The 26,804-nt window shown below is 40.2% G+C and overlaps 1 protein-coding gene and 1 non-coding gene across 2 annotated transcripts in view; one reads left to right on the forward strand and one right to left on the reverse strand.

The window, feature by feature from the left end:
- Atxn10 (ataxin 10) overlaps positions 1–26,804 on the reverse strand; it is a 144,243-nt gene that overhangs the window by 109,568 nt on the left and 7,871 nt on the right. The window contains exons 2-3 of the mRNA XM_059247801.1: positions 12,230–12,424; positions 6,375–6,457 (exon numbers count right to left, since the gene is read on the reverse strand). Coding sequence (XP_059103784.1) covers positions 6,375–6,457; positions 12,230–12,424 — 278 coding nt within the window. The remainder of the gene's footprint in view (positions 1–6,374; positions 6,458–12,229; positions 12,425–26,804) is intronic.
- Positions 21,396–21,587, forward strand: LOC131897260 (U2 spliceosomal RNA). The gene has a single exon (XR_009375620.1). It is a non-coding gene; the product is annotated as a U2 spliceosomal RNA (small nuclear RNA).

The raw sequence follows: 26,804 nt of genomic DNA on the forward strand, positions 1-26,804 counted from the left end.
ATGAGCCATGAGTGCAATCTCCCCAAGGGTCTCAGCCTGGAGATGAGGTCATGGAGGCCCCACCTTAACCCTGGAATTAGAGGCTTCGTCTATCCACAATCCCTGAACTCCTCATTCTCCTTACTTCTTACCAGTCAATGCCATTAATTTCAACCTTTATGACAGCAACTCTTTACATTCAATCTTACTACCCAGCTGGGTATGGGGGCATAGGCCTGGAACCCCAGCACAAAGGAAGTAGAGGCAGGAGAATAAGTTCAACATCAGTTTGGGCTGCACAGCAAAAACCTAGCTCACATGCAAATGTAGAAAAAAAACATTCCTATTCAACTTACGCAGTGGCTGCTGTCTCCTCTTGTACCCTTACTAGCAGGGTGAGTGGATGGAGGGACAAAGGGAGGGAAGAGAGACCAGTAGGGACAAGTGACACCAAGTAGGAGCCTCAGAGAACAGTCAATAAAAAGCAAGCCAGTGATTTTAACCAAGAAAATGTAATATAAGGAATTCCAAGAGAAGCAACACTGAGGCAGCACACAGGCTGAGATGCAGGGACCAGGTACAGCCCTAGAACTGGAGGAACACAGAGAGAGGTTGGGCTATAAGAACCCAGGAGCCTGACAGCCTCCTGCAAAACTGTAGCCAAGGCTCAACCATGCAATTCTTAAAAGTATTCGAAGAAAATGATGCACCAAGAAACCCGATACTGAAATTCAAGTGCTTCTCACAGCCTGCTTATAGAATTATACTTTCATCTGTCTACTTTTCTGAGTTTTTAAAAAGTCTATTATAAATGCTTATTGACTGTTTATAATATAAAAGTAAGATACTAACAGTTTTACTAAATACTTCAGACTATTAACACTCAAATTTAACACACCAAAAGAGTGAAAGGGATACTCTGGACTGACAGCCAAGCAGAACAACAGTTCCTCAGGGGGGGAAAAAAGCAGCGAAAACCTCTGAAAATCCAAAACACGATTCTGGGAAGGAAAAGGCTTTGCGATGGCCTAGGCACAATTGAGAAGACTGCAGGCAAGTAAAATAACAGTTTACTCTCCCAAACAGCTTATCAACTGATCTTTATGTAAACACTAAGAATAGCGCAAAGCCCCTAAAAAATGCCAGCATTATTTTTACAGATTAGGAAAGAATATATGCCAAAAACAACATCAATAGCTCAATTAAAATAACTCATACTTGTGTTTACATAAAATTTGATGACCATAATATATTTGTCAGACCACTGCAATTATTGCCTGAAAATAATACTCTAAATATTATTTTGACAATATAATTACAGTTCTTACCTCAGAAGCAGTAACAAAAAACTGGCACAGTTACCCTGACAACACTCTCCCTAAAATAAGGTTCTCAGGGAAAGTATTAACAGATAGTGAAATCTGAACACTTTTTATAATGATATTTCATTGGGTTTGAACTAAGGCACTATGAAAATAACTTCTGAGCTTCTTATTAAATGCAAATGTCAGTGTTGAATTCCAATAAAAACCGGGGGCTTTCCTTTCCTAGAGGTGGTGAGAAATAGCACTGACTTTCCTTTTCCTCCTTGCCCCTCTTCCAATTCTGCCGCAGAGTACAGGTCAGCTACTTAAAACAGAGACAGCTGGATTTTTGAAAAGAAAATGCTTCCATTTCATGGACTAGAAGACCCAAATATTGTCAAGATGGCAACTCTTCCTAAACTAAACTGTAGATTTAACATAATCCCTAGTATCTACGATATATTACAGAATTCAACAATAAAACACAACTACAATCAAGAAAAAAAAAAAAACGAGGAAAGGATTCAAACAGACATTTCTCCAAAAATTTATAAATGCCCAATACACACATGAGAAAACATTCACTAGTCATTTGGAAAATGCAAATAAAAACCACACATTACTTTACACCATCCAGGATGACTTATAAACCAAAAAAAAAAAAAAAAATATCGAAAGTGTCAGCAAGGATGTGAAGAAATTAGAAAACACACTGTTGACTGAATGTAAATGGCTCCACTGTATTGAAAAACAGTTCAGTGGCGCCTCAAAACAAGAGCTGGAAAGAGGGCTCAGCAGTTAAGAGTACTTGCTGCTCTAGCAGAGGACTGGCAATCAGATTCAGTTCCCAGCACCCATGTCAGACAGCTCAGAATCACCTGTAATTCCAGCTCCAAGGGATCCAAAGTTCTCCTGTGGCCTCTGTAGGAACCCACACATAACATGTCCACAGAAAGAGAGACAGACAGACAGACAGAAACAGGGAAATGGAGACAGAAAGGCAGACAAATAAAGACATAGAGACAGAATGAATATTGAAAAACTAATATTTAACATTGTGGTACTCAGGCCCAACAACTCTAATCGTAGGCACATACTCCAAAGAACTGAACACAGGCTCTCCAACAAATAACATGTACAAATACACCATAGCCAAAAGGTAAGCAGAGCCTGTGTTCATCAACTGACGAATGGAAAACAATAAAGCATTATTCAGTCCAAAGGAACAAAGTTCTGATGCATGCTACAATGTGGCTGAACCTCAAAAATAAGAGAAATAGACCAAGGGCCATGGAGCTCTACAATTCCGCTTATATGAAATATCCAGAATTAATTAATTCAGAGACAAAACATAAAACTGTGGACACCAGAGGCAGGGAGAAGGAAAGGGAGAGGAACTGCTTTTCTTATACCTTGGAGTGTAAGAAATTATTTTTAATTCTGACAGGTGTTGGTTGTACAATATTGTACTGTTCTAAATGTCACTCAACTATTCACTTTAAAATGGATGGTTTTATGTTAAGTAAATGGACTGGGAGACATAACTACATGATAAAATGCTTGCTAGCATGCCCAAGGCACTAAGTTTACCCCAGCACTATCAGGGGAAAAAAATCAATTAGTTAAACTGGTAGTACTGAAGCTATCTAAATTATTAACAACTCTTAATGTATCCTTTATAAAACAAGACTAAGGCTAGGAATATAGCTCAGTGGTAGAGGCTTTCCTACCATACTGGAGCCCAAAATTCAATTCCCAATACCACTAAAATTAAAAAAAGAAAGAAAGAAAGAAAGAAAGAAAGAAAGAAAGAAAGAAAGAAAGAAAGAAAGAAAGAAAGAAAGAAAAAAGAAAAAGCACACGGATCTACTCTCTAATGTCAATCAATGTATTACTTCACCACATAACTGTTATAAAACATTTTTAGGTATCTTCCCTCTTCTATTTTCCTTAGGTTATATCCATCTCAATGAAGAAAGGATAAAACAACCATTTATCATATATTGTGGAAAAACAAAGTAAGTCTTGCACAGGAGATTTGGGATAGCACAAAAAAAGAACAAGAGGAATGCGGAACCAAGGAAAGAAATTTCATGATGGAAGCAGGAGAATGTACTACATAATGGTAAGGATGCTGGAGGGCAGAGGACCCATGTGATGCTGAGAACAAATGGGGTAAATTCAAGAGAAAAGCTGTGTGGGTGAGCGGGGCTGGTGTCCAAGGTTTAAGGGAGGGACTAGCTCCACTCTAGTAGCTCCCACAATCATAGCATTTGCCAGCACTTCTGCTGGGCTTATTTAGGAACACACCATTAGAAGAAAAGCCTATTTCTAGTGACAGCTAATACTCTATTACTATTTTTTTGCAATTACAAAATGGACTGCATCTGAACAGTGGTTGATTTACATACCTCACAGACTGATTTTTCCATGCAGCACAATGAAACTTACTACTTTATCATTGTTTTTTAATCCTCCAACTCTGAGCACCAAGGCTTCATCATAAAGCAGAGCTATAAAAATCCCTTTAATATTAAACATCTTTAAAATATTTTACAACTAATTTCTACATCCTACCAACCTCTTTTTTTTTTTTTTTTTTTGGTTTTTCGAGACAGGGTTTCTCTGTGAAGCTTTGCGCCTTTCCTGGAACTCACTTGGTAGCCCAGGCTGGCCTCGAACTCACAGAGATCCGCCTGGCTCTGCCTCCCGAGTGCTGGGATTAAAGGCGTGCGCCACCACCGCCCGGCCTACCAACCTCTTAAAATACTGCCACTCAGAAAAGTTTAGAGCTAAGATATTGTTTATAAACTCTTCGATATGTAGTTAACTTTATGAAACCACCACTTTCTGTCATATCAGGTAACTGACTTAAGATTTTAAAGATGATTTCTAAATCAAATACTAAGACCTCAAAATTGTAGTGAAATGAATCTCAAGTGGAAACACTAGGAAATCACACAAGGAGTGAACATTAAGTAACACACACAGTGCCTGCAGCACCCGAGCACACTGAGTTCCCTGTCTGTGTCACAACTACCATTCCTTTCGTGCCTGTGAAAAGAGCCTCACCTGAGTTCTCTCCTGTCCACTGGGAACAGGATGTCAGGTAGCATTAATATAAACATACCTAATGTTATATAAAAACAGGAGTTAAGAAATATTTGTAAACCAAATCTATTTTAAAGTTATATTTCCCACTTCAAGGAAGTATTTATAACATATGTGATAAAGGTGTTCTTTTTTATAACAATTACTTTAACTCATAATCTAGTACATCTAATAAGCATGGACACTTAAGATTATATCAAGTAATTTATATTTACTCATAATATCTCTTTTCGTTTGTTTGTTTTTTGAGACAGGGTTTCTGTGTAGCTTTGGAGCTTGTCCTGTAACTTGCTCTGTAGACCAGGCTGGCCTCGAACTCACAGAGATCCACCTGCCTCTGCCTCCCAAGTGCTGGGATTAAAGGTGTGCACCACCACCACCCAGCTAAATATCTCAATTCTTTAGACAAGAAGACCATATATAAAATCTCTATTATTTAATTTAATGATGTGTTAAGATAATAATCTTTGTACAAAGGAGAAGCATTAATGCTACTAATACAAAACTAAAAGCCTTCAAAATAGTCTAAGAACCTTCCAGATTTTCAAGCTCAAAAACTCTTAATCCCACATCAACAGCTGTTACAGAGAAGAGCTACTTTCCCTCTCTGTCACACTAGGTAACTGACAGACTTAACAGACCTAACACATCTGGCTCTCCTCACTGGAACGTGAGATCTGAGATTTCTGTCTGTTCTGGTCACTGTTGGAATCACACCTGAATTAGTTACTTTTATCTTCACTGTGATAAAACACCTGAAAGAAGCAAGTTAAGGGAGAGAGGATTTATTTTGGCTCACAGTTTAAGATGACACAGTCCGTCACGGAGGGGAAATGATAGTGACAGTTGGAGCAGCTTGTGGCTAGAGTAGTGGGAATTGTAACAGGTCACATTGCCAGAGTAGTTAGGAAGCAGGTAACTCAGAAAGAACTGGAAATGGACTGTAAGCCATAAACCCTGCCCCTATGGCTCTATATCCGCCAGCCAGCCTCCATGTCCAAACTGTTCCACAACCTCCCAAAACAGTGCCACTAGCAGAGGACCAAGCGTTCAAACACATGAGCCTGTGGAGGGTATTCATATTCAAACCAAAAATAGTGTCTGTCACATTTGTAAGCAACACAAGGCAGTGCATTAGACATCCCAGGTTGCTACTGCAAAGAACCACAGACTAGACAGCTTCAAACAATTACCTTCTACCATTTTGGAGGCTCCAAGTCCACCATTAAGATGCCGCCAGTGCTGATTTCTCCTGATACTTCTCTTCTTGACACTAGACTGCAATCTGTTTCCTGTGTCTTCACATGGTCTTCACCTAAGTGTCCTACTATCCTTTTCTCAAAAAGATACCAAATTTCTTCACTGTACCTTAACTACCTCCTGTAAAACCTTCTCTTCAAATACAGTCATACTCTGGGCACTGGAGGTTAGGATTTTGCTATGGTCTGAATGTTTAATGTGTCCTTCTAACATTCCTATGCTGATTATCAAACCTCCAAAGTGTTGGTAGTAAGCGATGAGGGCTTTCAGGTGTAACTACATCTTGCAGTTAGTACCCCTTATAAGAGGCCAAGAGTTCCTTTGCTTCCTTCTGCCCTTCTACTATGTAAGGACACAGCAAGAAGACATCTTCACTGAGCCAGAGAGCAAGTCCCTACCACATAATAAATATGCTGAAACCCTGATCCTGAACTTCCCAGCCTTCTAGTGTGACAAATATATGCTTTCATTAATTACCTAAGTTAAAGTATTTTGCTACAGCAACCCAAACAGACTAAGAGAAGCTTCAGCATAAGAAGTTGGGAAGAGACAAGTCAGCCCAAAACAGGACGGAAAGGAAGTTACAGTAACTCTCCTTCATAGTAGTAACTCTAATATTACATGAAATATACAACATGTTTCAGTGAATGACTAAACACCCAGAGCATTAGTTTTAAACATTTTTCAAGATAATAATCCATTAATTATACTGCACATTACCTGTCAACAAAGAGTCTTGTTCCACCCGAAGTTCACGAAAGAGAAGAACCAAATCAACGGCTACGCCAATTGTATCCAGGTTCCTGTATTAAAGTTTAAGACAGAATTAAACTAAATATATGTGCTTCTCTAATACTGAATTTCAAATGCTGATTTATTGTATAATGCTGAGACTACTGACCAATAGTTCCTACAGCGAGCAGAATAACAGCTTCCAGAGATGTGTACATCTTAATAACTGAAATCTATAATTATTATCTTAGCTGGTAAAGAGAACTTTTCAGACAATACCAAATCAGTAATTTTGAGATGGAAGGACTGTCCTGAGTTATATGGAGGTCCAATATATCACAAGGCTCCGTACAGAAGGAACACAAGAAAGTTGGAACCAGGAGAAAGGAGGCTATATGCCAAGAAAAGTGGTAGGGCTAAAAGCTGACAAGGCAAAGAAACTGACTCTGTCACAGAAGCCTCCGGAAGGAAGTACTATCCATGCCGATCCCTTAGGGACTGCAGAACCTCAAAATTATAAGATAATAAATATGTGTGCTGTTTAAGTTTTTGATAATATGTCACTGTAACAAAAGTAAAGTGACACAGATCTGAGTAGCGATAGTGGGGTGTAACAAATAACTGAAAAGGGGGAAGAGACTTTGGTCAGCAGGCAAAGGCTAAAAGAACCCTAAAACGCATGACCAAAAAAATCACAGTGCCTTAGACAGACTTCTGATAGAAACACACACATAAAGGCACAGCTGGCAACGTTTGGAAGGAAACGAGAGCATGTTATTAGAGACTACAGGAATGGTGATCTTTGCTATGCACTGCCAAGAATCCTTGGACAGCATCCTACAGCTGTGTGGGACGGAAAGAAAAAAGAAATGCCCAAAACTGTCCCATGTACTGTGATCGTCTGCCTATTGTGTTTGAGAAAAGATACTCATTTCCTAGTGTTACAGGGCCCAGATAAAGTGGAACTCTGTCCCAAGATGGATCACCATCCAGAGGTTCATATGTAACTTAGGTAAGTCAGAGGATTAGATGTGGGACTTCTAGCTAATGAGATTTAGAGGGCATTCTGAACATGAGTTGATGCTATAGTGGGTTTAGAATGTAGGAGAAAAAAATGTATTCTGAATTCGATTAATGTGAATGTTTAAGATTGATGGGTGAACTGGGATAAAAGAACCTAAACTCCTAATCAGTTTGTTCGTTTGTTTTTAAGTGACCTTATATGGGCACAAGACACAGTAATAGATGCAATCTGTAGTTGATCTTTGTACTGAGCACCTGGTGCAGAGTTATTAAAACCCTTATACTTTCCTGAATGATAGGAACCTGATCACATTGGAGTATATGCTCTAAAAGTAACTCAGACACAGCTTCAGAATGGTGTGTGCTGCCAGAGAACCCAACCTGTCAACTTCAGTCTCAGAGAGGCAAGGGAGATGAAAACTGAATTCAATACCCACCACCAATAGTTTAAATTAACTATGTCCATATAATGAAAACTCCATTAAAAAAACTAACATTGGAGTCTGGGGAGCCTGAAGGTTGGTGAACACATCAACCTGCCAGGAGGATGGCATACCCAGGGAGGACACAGAAATATCATCCCACCCTATCCATTGTCCTGTGCACATCCTTCTACCTGGATGTTCCTAGTACAATCCTTTACAGTGAACCAGAAACCTACTTTCTTGAGTTCTGTGAATTTCTAAAACTGAGGGAACCCTCAACTTCTAGACGTCTTACAGAAATGGGGGTTGCCTGGTACCTGAACTCTAGCTAGTATCCAAAGTGGCAACTGTTAGGTCACAAAGAAGTGGGTCCCCCAAATGGCGGTGCTGATAGCAAAGCCTCGACCCTCACCTGAGCACGGCTTTGCTAGGAAACAAAAACCAAAAGCATTTCTCAGAAGCCCTTCCCAGCTAACTGAATGCTCCTGACTGGATGGGTCAGCATCCAAATACTTCTGACCCCAACTGCAACACCTCCTCCATGGCAGCTGCCCTCCACATACCCTATATACCCAATAAACACCTCCTCCATCGCAGCTGTCCTCCATATACCCTATATACCCGATAAACACCTCCTCCATCGCAGCTGTCCTCCATATACCCTATATATCCAATAAACACCTCCTCCATCGCAGCTGCCCTCCATATACCCTATATACCCGATGATAAACTTTTATAGCTGGCTGCTGCTCTCTACTGTCCCAAGCAGCCAGACAGTTTTGTTCTGTGTTTTGGTTTTTTATTAAAACTGTTCTTTCTATCCATGGAGAATGGCTGTTTCGGTGTTTCTTGCTGCACCTACTTAGCAAGGGAAAAGACTGTGTTCAGTAGTCTCTTATTGTACTTACTTACAGCAACAGCCACTTAGGAGTGAGCCTTTTAAGTTATGACGGATTCCCACAGATAGTGTCACAACAGAAGTGAGTTCTTAAACATCCAGTTAGTATCAGAGACTCAGGATTGGTGTCAGTAAACACAGGAGACCGTTTAGATGTAATTAAATTAATGGCCAATTTTGAGGTGGGGAGATTATCCTAGGCAATCTATGAGAGGGTCACAGGAAGTCTCTCCTCGTGCACAGGTCCGGGTGGTCAGTCACTGCTCTAGCCTCTTCACCCAGGCTGACAGTCAGTGAGAAAGAGCACAACACTTGCCTTCCAGGAAAGAGGCTGTTGCATCCTGTTCTACTCATTTCTGCATAGGCAAAGCTCCCAGGATAAGGGGAAACTGTGCTTTGTTAAATGTTACAAGATGGCTGCAGGGAAGGAATCAAAACACTATTTCATGAAATTAATTTTATTTAATGAAATTCAAATTTCAGGGTTTAAAAATGTAATGCAAATATGCTCAGTCTTTCACACTGTGTTTGGCTGATGTCACACTACAATGGAGTTGAGAAATGTGTAGAGACCTCCAGTAAAGCTTAACTACCTATGAGCTGGCCCTACAGAAACAGTACAGTGACCCCAGCAACAGTGGTTATCTTTATATGCAGAGCCAATGCCTTGAACAGTTCCTGGGTATTTCCTGAAATATCACCTGATGCAGACCTCAGATGGTTTGCTTTGCTGTACTACATACAAAGAGACTTAGACCTCAGCGGCATCGTATCTTCTAAACCTTGAGTAACAAAGAAGAAAACGAGCACAGACACACACACACACACACACACACACACACACACACACACACACACACAGAGAGAACACATACACATGGACATTTCCATCTGAATCCTGACTAGCTCAGAAATACTGACTTTAGTTAAAACTGTCTGTAAAGTTCCCACTGGAATCTTTGTTGTATTTCTGACTAAAAATTTTTCCCCAGAACTAATGCCTCGAATGATTGGAGTTTCCCTTTGGAAATCAACAATAGAATACTAGGAACCAAACAAAACCAGGGAAAAGTCAGTGCCCTTATATTTGTATTTCCGTGTGTACCAACCAGCAGTTGCACACAGTAGAGGTAACCATGACTACATGTGCTGCCCTTGCTTTAATGACCACGCCATAGGCTGAACAGTTCATTTCCCATGGTATTTATTTTTATATTATTTCAATTTCTATAGTAGGCATATATTGCCCAGAAGATAGAATACAAACTGTTTGAAAGCAGGTGACAGTGTTACCAGCAGAGGCAGAAGTACCACACACTTGCTATCCCACAGAGACCACGGGCTAAGGAATCTCCCCTACCAGTCACTACCCTATGAAAAGGGGAAGTGCTATTCAGAAGGGCTTCTTCCACGCACTCGGGGTCTTGTGTCCAAAGTCAGATGACTGACTACAAGAAGGTGGCATAATCCCAGACAACAGGACCTTGGGTGGCTCAGCAATGGCAAGGACTTGCTTTTCAGCATGGAGCTGGAAAGAGGATCTCTGGCTCCCTGGGCGATCAGTGACTTCAGACTAGTTCACCTCTCCAAGCCACAATTTCTTCCTTTGGAACACTGGAAGGAAACTAGCACAGTGTTCTTCAGTTTATCCCTAGTGTTCGGGTGTTCTATGTTGCACGAATCGGTGAAAGAAAGAGGTCACTCCAAAATGAGTTTTTAGGCCTGTGTGGCAGCAGGGAAGTCCAGCCTCTGGGGGACTGAACTTCCCATAGCCAGACAAAGGCATATTTATTGATTGTTACACTAAGATTTTTTTTTTTTTTTTGAGTAAACAAGTTCCTCATACCAAGGTCTCTAATCTAATCCCGTTGTTTCTCTAAAGGAAAGCATCAGGCCCTTGCTACTTGACTCCTTATTGTGTACCATTTGCAGGGCCCAGGTGTGCCAGGGGAGTCTTGTGACCAAAGTCATGCACAGGCTGTAATGCTCCCTCCGAAAAACAATTCTACAATTCATGGAAAACAATCACTGTTTTCCACAATGATTTCTTCAAGGTCAAAGTACTTCTAGAAAACAACTCTCCGTTCTAATGTTTACCCTGGATACAGTGACTCTGCAGGATTGCTACAACACCCAAGGATTAAAACAAGGTACTGCAAGTAAAGCTCCTAGGACCAAACCTTTCCCCATGCTGACCAGCCCAGCAAAGATGCCCACCTTTCCCTGTCCTTCCCCACCTGGGAAAGTACAAAAGAAACTGGCATTCTGGCTGATGTTTCCAGAACATAATGGTGCATTTTCAAAAACTTGCTGCTCTTCCAGAGGATACAAGTTCATTCTCCATACCCACCAGCTCCAGAGGACCCCACACCCCCATCTGGACTCCATAGGCACCCATAATATACATGTGGCAGACACACAGACACAAAAATAAAAAACAAATCTTAAAAATGTTTACAATTTTAATTAGCTATAAAAAAAGCAAAGTATTAACTATTATTAACAAGATTATTGTTATTTCTCTCCATTTTCTGTAAAGAGATGGCAGGTTTGTTTTAGCACTGATGTTAAAACAACTCCAGCTTTTCTTCCTTTCCTTTCATCTTAAAAATCTCATTAATCATATTAAAGCCTCAGGTGTAAGACTGTCTAAGTAGCCAAGGGAATCAAATGTCTCCTGGACCAGTTCAACTTCACCCATCACAACAGTGATGGAGAGGCCTTGAGGCCCTGTCTAGATGCAAATCCAGGAAAGAAAGGTGAGCATCCTGCTTGTGGCTTCCGACTTCATTTCAAGTAAAATACTGTTCAAAAAAAAAAAAAAAATGTAATAAGAAGTTGGTTCTATAAAAGCAAGAGGAAAAGCCAGGCATAGTGGCGCACACCTTTAATCCCAGCACTCGGAGGGCAGAGCCAAGGTGGATCTCTGTGCCCTGTCTCAGGAAAAAACACAAAAAACAAACAAACAAAAACAACAACAACAACAAAAACCCACCAAGGAAAAGCAGCTGGGCTCTAGGCATGAGAGCTGTACAAAGGAAAGCGCAGCAGAGAGCATCCTCTGCTCAGGACTTACCACTTGTCAAAAACAGACCCAGCTTAAAACAGACAGAAAGTGTTCTGAGCTTTAGAGTCTTAAGACAGATCATCTCAGGAACTTATGAAATATTCCTGCTCAATGTAAATACAGGGTAACTAAACATTTACAGTTAAAAGGAAGCCAAGAACTACATGTGAACTTCGGCAGGCTGAACCTAGAAATATGGAGCCAATGCCAAATTCAAATCACTGCCATAGGAAGAATCAAATACCTCAAAACAAGTTACAAATTACAAATAGGAAAGCTGAATAATCCCTCTTGTTAAACAAGAGAATACAAGAAATAAAGGATGTTTCCCTGTAGAGGTAAAGGACAGCTTTGTAAAAACAACAGGTAATACTATAAAGCCAAAACATTAGCCAACACATAAGAAACACTCAGAGAAATGTGTCATTACCTGATTGAATTCTGGTTCACAGAACACTCTATACAAGCATTCCGAAGACATCTGAAGCATTCAGTGATTAGCTGAAGACTGGAAGCCAGATGTTCCACTTGGGAAGGATCCCTGCAGGCCAGCTCAACAGCATGAGTAGATTTCTTTAAGATATCCAGGACTCTCTGGAAGATCGTTCTGGGTGCTGTTTCCCTGGAAGAAGATAAAGTTGTTATAAACTGGAGTGGGAGGAGAGGGTGGGGATGGGGGGGACACATGGGACTGACAGACTTCCAAATGTCCCATCCCCAAAACTGCTTTACCTACTCGAGCCAGGGGAAGCTAGATTAGTCTACTCCAGCTCCTTCTTTATGAAACAGAAGTTAGGAGCTGCAGTGTAGACTGTGTAGCTACTACGTGTGGGGCACTGCTGTTAGTCCTTACACATGTTCTCTCACGACCATTGAAATAATCTTAAGATCCATTTTAGAGGCAATGTAAGAGAAGCAGTTGCTTACCCACATCACCTGGCCAATGAATGCCAGAGCCATAATTCCAATGAAAGTTCTCTGATTCTAGTACTTGCATACTCCAGGACAATCTAAATCCTGTCTAGATGAACTCTCTTGGTATGGATCTGCCACTACCCAATATGGACCTTGCACTGGGTTACAGGAAACAATTTTCTAAAAGGACTAGGTAGAGGACAAGAGAGCATGCCACTCTTCTCTACAGATCCTATGAAGCCAGCAACAACCACACAAACTTTACATGTGCAACTGCAAGTGAGAGGAAGGGCGAGAGGGAACAGGGGAGGGGTTGTAGTGTGCCAGTCCCTATGAAGATGAGTGCCCAGCAGAAAGATGACCTACAGTTGTGTTCTCAGTCACCTCAGTCTGTGCATGCTTCTCTCATGCCAGAAATATAGCCTCCTATCATTCCTGGGCTGTGAAGATGACAATTTTTAGTGCAATTTGGTACCTAAATGAAAGCCAATTTCCTCATTTCATAAATCCCCTAAGGAAACAGTAATCTGCTTTTAAAGATAGAACAAAAGCTGGGATGGTGGTGGCACATGCCTTTGATCCCACCACTTGGGAGGCAGAAGCAGGTGGATCTCCGGAGTTCAAGGCCAGCCTGGTTCATACAGCAAGTTCCAAGACAGCCTGGGCTAAGAATAACTGCCATGTTAGATATTTATGAGACTCTTACGGACAGTCCTGACCATGTGAGTGTTCTCTGTTCTCAATGTAGAATGACAAGATTAAGCCAGACCACAGAAACTGTAAACTAGTAATGACCTTGTGATGCCTGGATATGATCAAAGACATTCCATAAATGTCCCTTCCTTTCCAGAACCAGGAACATAGCACATGGCTTCTGTGTATTATGTGGTATCTGTCAGTCTTATAGAGACGGACATCCCATGTTTTCCTATGGCTGGATCTTTGATAAATCTAGAGGTAAATATATAGCCCATATCTTACAATATGAATTCCACTTTATCTGGCTTTTCTCTTCTCCCCAATTTCCTCATTTATCTCTTTCTCAGACATAAATAGGTGGCCAGACTCAGGGCCTCCCACATGCTAAGAAACTGTCATTGACCTACAACTCTACCCTCTCCCCTTATCTTTTTTTAAATTAATTTAATTTTAAGACATCTGAAATTTGTTTCAGGAAAGAGACAGGGTATTGATTAATTAATTAAAAACTGAGAAACACAATTATCTGACTGCCCCCCTCACCCCTCCAGTCAGAACTATCTCCAAGGACAGGTCATAAAACTTTGACCCAGGTGTTTCAGTGACTTAGTAACCAAACAAAAAAGTGAAATTCACCAGCCTAGGCAACTGTATCAACCAATTACATATGTAAGACATTTTTGCTGACAATACTGTCATGAAAATTTAAAAAAGGAAGCATTTACTAACACTCCCATGATAGCATTAAGGATTAATGAATATGCTGGAGAAAATACCCAAGAGTTTGAAACACACTGAAGAATGGCAAGAGTATCACAGTTTCTATGATAAAGTTCAATCTAATTACCTGTATGTGTTCTGATGTGCAGTTTCAACATTTACTATTTGGTTTTACAAATAAAAACAGAAGTGAGGGAGCTCATGGCACCACACTTGACTAGTATGCACAAAATTTTAGGTTCAAACTTTAGTAGTGCAAAAATAACAAGAAAACAGCTCTCCAACTAGACTAATCTCCAGTAGCTTCTCTATTCTCCTCAGATGGCTAAGAGATGTGCATTCACACCTGGGATGATGGAGTCCGTCTGAATTCTTTCAGCTGGCCCTTCACGGTCTTCACAGACGCACACCACTGTCCACAATCTTCCCTTGAAGACAGTCACCCCTTGATCTCTTACCAGCTGTCTCTCTAGAAGCTGACAGCTGAAGCAGCACATGGTTTGAACAAAACTCTGGCTACAGACTAAAGAAGATAGGTGTTCTCAAGAACAATGGTGATTTTATAATGTAGAGATCACAGAAAAAAGAGTTAAGTTCATGAACTAACCTACAAAGATAATTCCCAGTCTTACATATTCACTTGTCAGGGATGCACTGGGTCCTTATTATACTTTAATAACAACAAACAAAATGGAACTGAACTTAAGACCCATCAAAAGACTCCTGAAATCCAAATAATTGTAAATAGCTTCTACACAGTAAGCTCACATGACACATCTGTGAGATACAAAATAACTTGTGTTTGTAGAACAGAGAAAATGATCACTCGGTAGAGTGATCATTTTTACTTGCTCTTCCCAGGTTATAGTCCCATGGGTTCCTGAAAGCACCACGCACTTCCAATCTTCTGTGCCCTTCCACCAGCATACACTTGGCACATTGTCTCCACCTAGTTCTTTGCCTTCGAAAACTTGGCCTGTGATTCTGATTTTAAGGAAAATATTCTACCACTGAGCTACACCCTCCAGCCTAAACATCTCCTTTTTCAGAAATCTTCTGAAGACCATATCCCTGGTGAAACTCATCTACTTCTCCAGTGTATGCCCTATAACTCTGTATCCTGCAAACTAGAGACTAGCTGACTCTTTTGTATTTCTAGTCCACTGGTACTCACTGACCGATTTTTTCTTTTCTACCTTAAATAGCAAGGACATGTGGCACAATCAAAGTGGTCCAGGCCTGTACCTTGCTATCCAGGAAAGTCGGTGCACTTGGAGGCAGTACCTTAGACATTAGCTTAATTCTTTTTCTTCCCACTAAGAGATCCACATATTCTAGATGCAGAACTAGAAGAATACTCACCTTGTAAGATGTGGCTCTAATGTAGATATATGTCTTGTGATTCCTATTTGGCATATTTCATTTCTCCTTCCCCATTAATTACTACAAACAGATTAATTTGTAAGGATAGTCTATAGCCCAAATTAACTGTATTTTAAACTTCCTGAGGGTGGGAAATATGTCTTAAATGTTTGTTTCCATCTATAAACGCTGAGAAAGAAACAACAAAAACATCCCTCCAGAGTCTTACGGCAAATAGCTATGGATTCTATGAACCCTGCCTGAAATAATACAAACATGAGCACTGTTTATTAGAGGATGAAGACGCTCTTCTCAACAACAGTAAAAGCATTCACCTCTCCCCCCTGCTCTCCCTTCTCCACAGCCTTGAAAAAACCTACTGAGCATTACAGTTCTGCACAGTGTTCACAGTCAGGACAATGAAATGTATCTAAATATGTAATGATTAATGACAATGGAATAGCTGGTAAAGATCAGTCAGTCGCTCCCATATTACAAACATTATTAATAATAATTGCTGTCAGTCCTACTTTAACCAAACTAACAAAAATATTCACAGAGGCTTTAAGAAGCTTAGCTACTTCATTCGCAGAAGGCAGAGTACTTATGGAGACAATTAAACTTCAGCCGTTAGACGTCCCTATTAGATAGGAATGCATACCCTGAAGACAATGTATAAATGAAATGTTGTATTAGAGGACAAAAAAATTCCTTTGAGTTACACAAAAGGTAGAATTTCATTTCCTTCAAGTTTCAACACATTTGTTGGTCTTGGCAAGTCCTGTTTGAGTAAAATTAAAGAAAACTACCTATGATTATATGTCACAGGTTAGACAAGCCTAATATACCATATGTACACACATTTTACAGTTAATTTATCAGTGGACCTCCTACTGAAAAGGAAACTAACTGCTAGACATTGTAACTGCAACTAAGACAATCACACTTGCTTAAAAATTATTCTAATACCTACCATATTTTTTTTAAAGCTGGCTTATGTATTTATAGTAGTTTAACTATTGTTGCTAAGAAAAATAATTAAAAGTTCATAGTTTTTTTCCTAATCACTAGTTGTTATATAAAACAAAATTTGTCTATTGATTTGATCTGGTTGATCAAAAGCAGCCGAAATTTTATATATATATATATATATATGTGTGTGTGTACACACACACACACACACACACACACACACACACACACACACAAAGAGCTTACAGTAAAATTCTGAACTTCACCTTTACCAAGACCAAGGCTCTCCTTTGTACACTACCCTCTCCTCTCTCCCATCCAGGCTCAGGTGGTCTCTGACAGCCCTAACCAATCCATTTTGCTGGGTCACAAAAGTTATGTGTAAAGAGCATCTCAGCAAGTATTTTAGACTCTGACAGCCAGAAACTTCCCAAAACACCTTAACCCTGCTCTTCATCAGAAAAGCAGCCTTAGATGACACTTAAACAAATGAACAGGGCTAGTTCAAATAAAACTCTACTGTGTTAGGGCTGGAGACGCAGCTCACTGGTTAAAAAGGACTACTGCTTTTGCAAAGGACTGGAGTTCCCGCCCAGCACCCTCATCAGGCTGCTTACAACCACCTCTAACTTCAGCTCTAGTAGCTCTAACACCATTCTGCCTCTGAAGGCATTGGCAATCATGGACACAGACACCCTCCCAGACATACTCCTAATTAAAAACAAATCTTAAAAAACAACTTCATGCCGGGCGGTGGTGGCGCACGCCTTTAATCCCAGCACTCAGGAGGCAGAGGCAAGTGATCTCTGTGAGTTCGAGGCCAGCCTGGTCAGGACAGGCACCAAAACTACACAGAGAAACCCTGTCTCAAAAAACCAAAAAAGAGGGGAAAAAAACAAACAAACAACTTCATGATGGCCAAATGTGGCTTACTGTGCTGTAATCCCAGCATCTGGGAAACAGAGGAAAGGGGATAGCAAGCTCAAGGCCATCCTGGCCTACACAGCAGGATCTTGTAAAAGAATACTCTCTTGTAAATATCACAATTTAAAGTTCCCATCACTTTCAGGTGGCAGCTACTTAAATGTAAAAACCACCCTTCACTCATAGGCCATAATAAAACAGGTGGTGGGCCAGGTCTGGTAACTCCCGTCTTAGCAAGATTCCTAACATACCACAGTCCTCTCTGAGCCCCACAAAATCATGTTTTCCCGTTTCCCATCATCCTCATCACAATCAGTTCATTCCTCATCAGAGCAAATGTAGGTCAGCAGCATCGTGCTAAAGGAAAGAAGAAAGGACAAAGTAGCACGGAGATGGAAGCAAACACTAGACCAGACACAAGAACCCAGGAAAGAAGTGTGTGGGACAGACACTTAGGACAATGCTGGCATGGAAGGTGTGAAGGAGAGGGATGCCTACTCCAGAGGTGGGGTGTGCACTTTCTGTGACAACTGCAATCCAGAAGGCATACTGAAAAAGATACCTCCGGTACTTAGAACATACAGAAGACTAAAGCCACCCAACTGTGGTAGAGAAAGAATATATGTGAGGGTCTGGAGACATGGCTCAGCAGTGAGTACCTGCTACCCTTGCAGAGGACCTGAGTTCAATTCCCAGCATCCACATGGTGGCTCACAACTATCCATAACTCCAACTCCTAGAGATCTGACTGATACCTTCGTCCTATGTCCACTGGCATCAGGCACACATATGGTTCACATACATATATAAAGGCAAAACACTCATATTCATGAAATAAACCTAAAAAAATTAAAAGAATGTATGTAAAACATTACTAAGATGCCCAGCAGTGGTGGTACACATCTTTAATCCCAGCACTCAGCAAGCAGAAGCAGGCAGATCTCTGTGAGTTCAAGGCCAGGCTGGTCTACAAAGTGAGTTCCAGGACAGCCAGGACTACACACAGAAACCCTGTCTCAAAAAAACAAAAATAAATAAATAAACTACTAAGAATTTGACTTAAAAACCAACAGTTAAAAAGCCACGTTTGAGGGCTGAAGAGATGATGGCTCAGTGGTTAAGAGTACTCGCTACTCTTATGGAGACCCAGGTTCAGTTCCCTATACCCATAGGGCAGCTCACAACCGTTGGGAACTCCAGTTGCAGGGGATCTAATGCTTGGTTCTGGCCTCCTCAGGCACCAGGCACACATGTGATACACATACATATATGCAGGCAAACACTAACACACATATAATAAATATGTCTCTCTTTTAAAATACAATATTTGAGTACAGAAATAAGGGGGGGGGGGGGTACCAACTACATTCATTCCTGGAAAATCTGCTGGGAGGCAAAGGCACAGCTGAGATCATAGGAAGTCAGGGACCAGAATGGATGAAGCCCCATGAACAACAAAAGATTAATGCATAGTATAGATGAGGGAGAACCACAATGCACAACTACCATAGACCGAGGAGATTTGGGCAGTGGGGTGATAATATCTGACTAACATTTAAAGGATCTCATTTTAATGACTCAGCGTGTAAAGCACCTGACACTAAGCTTGATGACCTGAGTTTGGGGCCCAGGAGGTAGAAGGGGAGAATGGAATCCTGTAAGTTGTCTTCTATTGACTCCACTATGGCACATACTGTCAAACACACACACATACACACTCACACACGTAAATGTTTTATTACATATAATGAAAATTTAAAAAAAGAAAGAGCTAAGCCAGGCATGGTGGTGCACGCCTTTAATCCCAGCACTCAGGAGGTAGAGGCAGGTGGATCTCTGTGAGTTCGAGGCCAGCCTGGTCTACAGAGTGAGTTCCAGGACAGCTAGGGCAGTTACAGAGAGAAACCCTGTCTCAAAAAAGAAAAAAAAAAAAGGAGGCGGGGTGAGGGAGCAGGAGAGATGGCTGCTTTTCCAGAAGTCCTGAGTTCAATTCCCAGTACCCACATGGTGGCTCACAACCATCTAGAATGGGAATCTGATGCCCTCTTCTGGCATAAAGACATACATGCAGATAGAACACTCATACACATTAAATAAATAGTAGAAAGAAAAGGAAGGAAGCAAGCAAGCTGATCACAGGAACAGCAACTGAACACACTACAAGGCCAGCGAGGTAGGCAAAAATCAGATTTTGACTTTTTTTCCCCCCTGTGCTGGGACCCAAGGCCTTGTACTTGCTAGGTAATACTCAATAAATAAATAAACAGCCGGGCGGTGGTGGCACACGTCTTTAATTCCAGCACTCGGGAGGCAGAGACAGGCGGATCTCTGTGAGTTCGAGGCCAGCCTGGGCTACCAAGTGAGTTCCAGGAGAGTCGCAAAGCTACACAGAGAAACCCTGTCTCGAAAAACCAATAAATAAATAAATAAATAAATAAACAAACAAACAAACAAACAAACAAACAACCTAGGGTTAGTTTGGTTAAACCTAACCAAAGTGAAAGAGATCTCTATAATGAAAATTTCAAGTCTTTAAAAAAGAAAACCAAAGATACTCAGACTATGGAAAGACCTTCCATGTTCCTGGATGGGTAGAATTAATATGAGGAAAATTACTATACTACCAAAATTAATCCATATATTCAATGCAATACCCATCAAGTTTCTAATATCATACTTCACAGATCTAGAGAAAACAATCCAACAATCTTAATGGAACTATAAAAGACCACAAATATCCAAAACAAATTCTAAGGAGAAAGAAGACAACTGGAGATATTATAATTCCCAGCTTCAAATTATACTACAGAGCTATAGTAAGAGAATAGGGGACCTGGAAGGTAAAAGACAAAAAGCAATAGTCACTTTATTTTCAACAAAGGCAGCAAAAATACCCAGTGGAAAAGACAAATAGCGCTGACAAACAGCGCTGACAAAACTGGATGTCCCCCTGGGAAGAAAAAAAACTTGATCGTATCTTTACCCTATACAAAAGTCAACTGGAAATGGATCAAAAATCCTAAATAAAAACTAAAACATTGAAACTACTATAGGAAAACAGAATAAACGCTCAGCAAGAATGTTTAGAAACAAACAATAACAAAAAAATCTCCAATAGCACAGTAACTAGACCCAAGAATCCACAAATGAGATTCCATGAAATTAAAGTTTTTATACAGCAATAAATAAATAAATAAATAAATAAATAAATAAATAAATAAATCTATCAGCGAAGCAAGCAGAGCCCACAGAATAGGAAAACATCTTCATCAGCTATACATCAGAAGAGGTAACACCCAGAATTTACCAAGAACTGGAAAAATTAAACTCTAAGAAAACAAAACTGCCAATCAACAATCGGGCTAATAAAGTAACAGACACTTCTCAAAAGAAAAAATATAAATGTCCAATAACTATTTTTAAAGAGGTCCAACGTCAGCCGAGCAGTGGTGGCGCACGCCTTTAATCCCAGCACTCGGGAGGCAGAGCCAGGCGGATCTCTGTGAGTTCGAGGCCAGCCTGGGCTACCAAGTGAGTTCCAGGAAAAGGCGCAAAGCTACACAGAGAAACCCTGTCTCGAAAAACCAAAAAAAAAAAAAAAAAAAAAAAAAAGAGGTCCAACGTCGCTCTTCATCAGGGAAATGAAAATTAAAAGCACTTTGAGATACCTCACTTCAGTCAGAATGACTATTATCAAGAAATCTAATAACAAATGTTAGAGAGGATATGGGCAAAGAGGAACCCTTATTCACTGCTTGTAGGAACGCAAATTAATAGTCACTATGAAAACAAGTTTGGATGTTCCTCAAAAAGTTAAAGATAGCACAATTAGTCCATTCCTGAGCATACCGAATCTGAAAAGCCCCATACCCCACCAGAGATACTTACACATCCATGTTTATTGTGGCTCTATTCATAATAGCAAATCCATCAACAGATGGAAGGATAATAAAAATACGGTATATATGTATAGTACTATTCAGCTGTAAAAATAAAATAGAATCACTGCTTCTTGTTCTTTTGGCTAAGATCCAATATAGTATGTGTTATCATCAGTTTAACAACTGATTATGTCCTTTAACTGAGGAGTAAGTTTAAGCGGATTTTTGTAACAGAGAGATGAAATAGAAGCTCTCTCCATCTACTGCACACACTGACAGATATTGGGTACTACCTCGGAGAATAGGGCACCCCCTTCAGGAGGCGCTATAATTCTTGATCAGATAAGAATGGTGGGTTTGCAATTTATAGCTAACATTCTCTACTTACTGTGTTAGAAAAAAAAAAAACACTCCTGACTATAAAAAACAAAAAAAAGGAATAAAAATGAAATTTGCAAGAAAATTAATGGACCTCGTAAGTTTAATATTAAGCAAGGTGACCCAAATTCAGAAAAGAAAAACTACATGTTCTTTCTTATATGCAGATCCTAGCCTATAATGTACATGTGTAGATAACCCAAACCAGTATAAAAAATTAGAAGACCTAAAGAGGGTAATATTGGGTGATGAAGAAAGATGGAGTATAGGCAAAGGACTCATACGCCAATTGTAGTAACACACACCTTTAATCCCAGCACTCAGAAGGCAGAGGCAGACAGATCTATCCAAGTTTGAAGCCAGCCTGGTCTGCATAATGGGTTCCAGGGCTACAGACTGAGAACCTATCTCCAAAATAAAAGGTCATGAAAGAAGATATAAAGCTTATTTTTTTGAGTTTCAACTCCAACACAATTGTGGTACATAATGTGACTTTAACTTTCTGTGCTTTGAAGTAGCAAGAACCATCTTTGCATTCCAAAAGAATACACGTGTTAGTCCTTTGAGGCAGTGACTGTGAAAGTTGGCCTTTCTTTTGAATTCCACTAACCAGCAGTACAACAGTAACTGGGCATGATTAGTCTCTGAATACATTTATTGAATTGACACATTCAGAAAAAGTGATTTTTAAAAAAATTATTTTGAGGTGAGGGGGTTTGTAACCTGAAATTATTTCTTTCATTTTTGTTTAAAACTATATCAAATCATTATATTATAATTATTTAATATGTAAGTTATATTGCTATACTTAAAGAATGGTTTTGCTTTAAAAGTGGGGGGCTGGGTGGTGGTGGTGTATGCCTTTAATTCTAGGGAGGCAGAGGCAGGCGAATCTCTGTGAATTCAAGAGGCTAGCCTGGTCTACAGAGTGAGTTCTAGAACAAGCTCCAAAGCTACACAGAGAAACTGTCTCAAAAAGCCAAAAAGAAAGAAAAAAAAAGAGGCTAGGTCTGAGGGTTGATGTTTATGTTAATAAACTTTATTTAGTCATTCACATTACATGGATAGCAACACATCACAGTGTACCCCATAAATGCATACAATTATGACTTACCAAAAATTAAAAGCCTTGTTACATGGGAATTGTCAATTTAAAGAGACCAATAGATTAAATGTGACTGTTTTTCCTCTAGCCTCATTCAGTTATTTGGGTAACAACACAAACAAGTGAAATTTAATTGCAGATGGATGCAAAGGAACGTTTAGATCCGTGAATCCAAACGGAACTAAGAAGAGAATGTGAAATTAGGAAGGGAATGAAGAACAAAGAGTGAGGGACAGGAAACTGAAATCAATAGGCAGGTTAGAGCAGGGGTCCCAGAAGTGGGGCAACTGAAACTGAGCATGAAGAAAGCAGCTAGATTAAAAATAAGGTCCAGACAAGGTGTAACACGTGGCAATGTGAAAGAACACTTAGAAGTTGAGTTCACTGACAGTCAAGGAAATGAGGTTGGGCAATGAATGGATTACCCATGCAAACACCGAAATGACCAAGATTGAAGACAATTAAAGCAATACACAGTTAAGAGTACACTAAAGCCAAACTTCAAAGAATAGGATGGAGTGGCCCACAGATATTCAAACTGCAAGACTGATTCATCAGGCAGCATACTATCACAGCATGGACAAAAACGTAAGAGGGAACCAGGCAAGGTGGCGCAGTCTGTAGTGGCAGCATTTAGGACCTAAGGCAGAAGGGCTGAGCTGAAGGACAGCATGGACTACAGAGCAAGATCGTGTCACAAAAAACAAAACCAACACACAAACAGAAGGGCTGGAGAGATGGCTCAATGGTTAGCAGTGTTGGCTGGTCTTACAGAGGATGGGAGTTTGGCTCCCAATATCCACTATAGGCAGCTCTCAACTGCATGTAACCCCAGCTCCTCTTCTAGACTCCATGGGCATGACACGTACAAGCACATACACAGACAGATATACATAATTTAAATATATATATATATATATATTAAAAATCAAAACAAAAACAAGAGTCAAGTAGAGACACTGACAAGAACAAGAATGGTGGAGAAAAGTCTGCTTGACTGGTGACAATCAAGGGGAGTACCTAGCCCATCTCAAGCTACAAAATGCAGAAGACAGAAAACCCCTCCCACTGTTGAAAGCTTCTGGGAAAGGCTTGTCCTCCAAAAGTGAGTAGCATTTCTAACAAAACGTTTACTGAAATGTTATTCTGAATGGCACTGAGTTCACAGGTAAACCTGGGAAAAATATATCTTTGTTGTTGCTGTTTCAATAATATACTGATACATTTCATCATGTAAGTCTTCCTTAATGTCTTTTGATATAATTTCTATTCTCTCTGGTGAGCATGATCATGATAATGGTGACCAGGACAAAGACAGAAGCTAACATTTAAACTGTTCTTATCATGTGCTAGCCACTTTCGAGGGGTTGTACACATTAACTTCTCAGTGGCAATAAAGAAGTATAGCTTATCTAGTCTCCCAGCCAGAGAACCTGGCTCAGCTGAATAACCTTTCAGTATCCTGACTCACAGACCACTGACCAAGCCCTTGAGTCCAGTGACCACTACAAAAGACCGGAAGAATGAAAGAGCTAAAATGCCCTTCTCAGGGTCCTGGTAGTCACAAACATACCCTTATTTGTTTTGATTTGCTGGCTGAAATTCTTTCCTGACTACTTCATCCACTTAAGACAACTGCTATGAGAGGTGGCCTCATGTTGAGCACTTCTGTATTTTGAAGCTGAGTCAGAACACCTTACCAAATAGCTCCATGTGTATTACAGCTCACGGAATAGGTAAAAATAAAGGTGATGGCCATCATATAATTCTTTTTATAGATGAACCTGATGTTCTCTCAAACAATTGAACTGAATCATGGCTGAGTCAAAATGCCATATGGCATCTAAGCCGATGACCTGTCTGGGTTTTTTGTTGGGGTTAGGGAGCGGTGTTTTGGTCTTTTGGATCAGTCAAAGACTAGCTGGCCACAGGCTCAGTAATATTTAGGGAAAATCCATGTGTATGAGTGTACACAGACAGATTTATATTTTACTCCTGTGGTATGCTGACCTCTGAAGGGCTTAATCTATTTGCTTTCTTCATGAAAGTTAGTCAACGTATTTATGCAAGCAACTCAGAATCACAAGTCATTTTCTATCCCTTGAAATCACCCATCTGTTGTAACTGATGTTTCCTATATATTTCTAATTAGAGTCTCTCCTGTACTTTTATTTTACATATAATGGCTCAAGAAAATTATAAAAATACTATCAAATGCCCATTATGTGCTAGATGTGAATGTAAGAATTGGGAATACAGAATTAAGTAAGAATCCTGCCTCTGAGGGAATGGCAGGTAATTAAGTGCTTTTAATACTCTGTGATGGTCTTGAAAAGAGGCAAAAACACAGTACACAGACCTAGAAATCAAAAAGAATCCCAATATTATTTGTTATTTCTGTGCCACTACAACCAAATACCTAACAAAAACAACCTCTAAGAGGTAGGATTTCTGTTGGCTCACAACTTCAAAGGGTATGTAGACTCAGCCCATGGTCACCTGGCCCTAGAAGCTTGAGTGGAACATCCTGTTGGCAGAAGCATGTAGTAGAGAACAATCTCATGGCAGACAGGAAGCAAAGAAAAGGAAACACATGAGAGGACCAGAGCATAATATAGCCTCTAGGGTAGCATTTCTCAACCTGTAAGTCACGACCCCTTCGGCAAACCTCTAGCTCCAAAAATATTTACAGTAGAATTCATAACAGTAGCAAAATTACAGTTATAAAGCAGCAACGAAAATAGTTTTATGGTTGGGGGTCACCATAACATGAGGAACTGTGTTAAAGGGTCGCAGCATTAGCAAGGTTGAGAACCACTGGTCATATCTCACCATAACATGAGGAACTGTGTTAAAGGGTCGCAGCATTAGGAAGGTTGAGAACCACTCCATCCTCAGTGACCTACTTCTTCCAACTAGGCCCCACCTCCTCCTTTTTACTACCTCTCAATAGTACAATCATGTGATAAATTCATCAAGTGGATAATCCATTGATCAAAGCAATCAGGATCCAATCAATTCCCAAAACCCATCAGCTAGCAATCAAGTCCTCACTCAATACATGACTAGTGGTAGTCATCTTATACTCAAACCATAACAAAATGAGAATTGAAATGGTAAATAAATTATGAAGAAAAATTACAAGTGTGTATGTACAAAGAGATCAAGAAGGTTTGAGGCATTTACAAATTTAATGTCACAACACTTGTGCTATTTCTTTGTTAGTAATTGGAAGCAAGCCAAATAGAGTTCATTTTACTATATAAACTATAGTTGCCCCACGAAACTTGGCAAATTCCTTAATCTTCATTGTCAAATTGATTGGATCTGGAATCATTCTAGGAGACACACTTCTAGGCATGTCAATGAAAGTATCTCTGGAGAGGTTTAACTGAGGAAGACTTGACACCCAAACTGTAGGAGTGGAAAAAAAAAAGAGAGAGAAGTCCAGAAAGCACCAGCATTACCTCCACCCCCTACCTCGATTCCTCACGACAATGTGAGCAGTGGTTCACAGGTGTGGTAATTTGAATGTAACTGGTCCCTTAAAATCATAGGAAGCAGTTCTATTAGGAAGTGTGGCTTTGTTGAAGTAGGTATGGCCTTGTAGGAGGAAGTGTGTCACTGTGCGGGTGGCCTTGAGGTCTCCTATGCTCAAGATATACCTAGTGTCAGTCCACTTCCTGTTGCCTTCGGATCCAGATGTAGAATTCTCAGCTCCTTCTCCAGCACCACATCTGCCTGCACACCACCATGCTTCCCCCCATGACAATAACGGACTAAACCTCTGCAATGCAAGCCACCCCAATCAAATGTTTTCCTCTTTAAGAGTTCCTATGGTCATGGTGTCTCTTCACAGCAACAGAAACTCTAAGACAAGGTCCTACCACTACGCCTGCATGCAATGACAAACTATATTCAGTGAGTCAACGTCTTAAGATGCTTTTTGGCAGGCATTTGGCCACAGCAAGGAGAAAAACAATATAGGTAGTTAAACAAATAATAAATTATCATGGTACCCTGAACAGCTTTTTAGTGTTAAAAATAAT

The sequence above is a fragment of the Peromyscus eremicus genome, chromosome 20, assembly GCF_949786415.1.
Source record: "Peromyscus eremicus chromosome 20, PerEre_H2_v1, whole genome shotgun sequence".
Lineage (NCBI taxonomy): Eukaryota > Metazoa > Chordata > Mammalia > Rodentia > Cricetidae > Peromyscus > Peromyscus eremicus.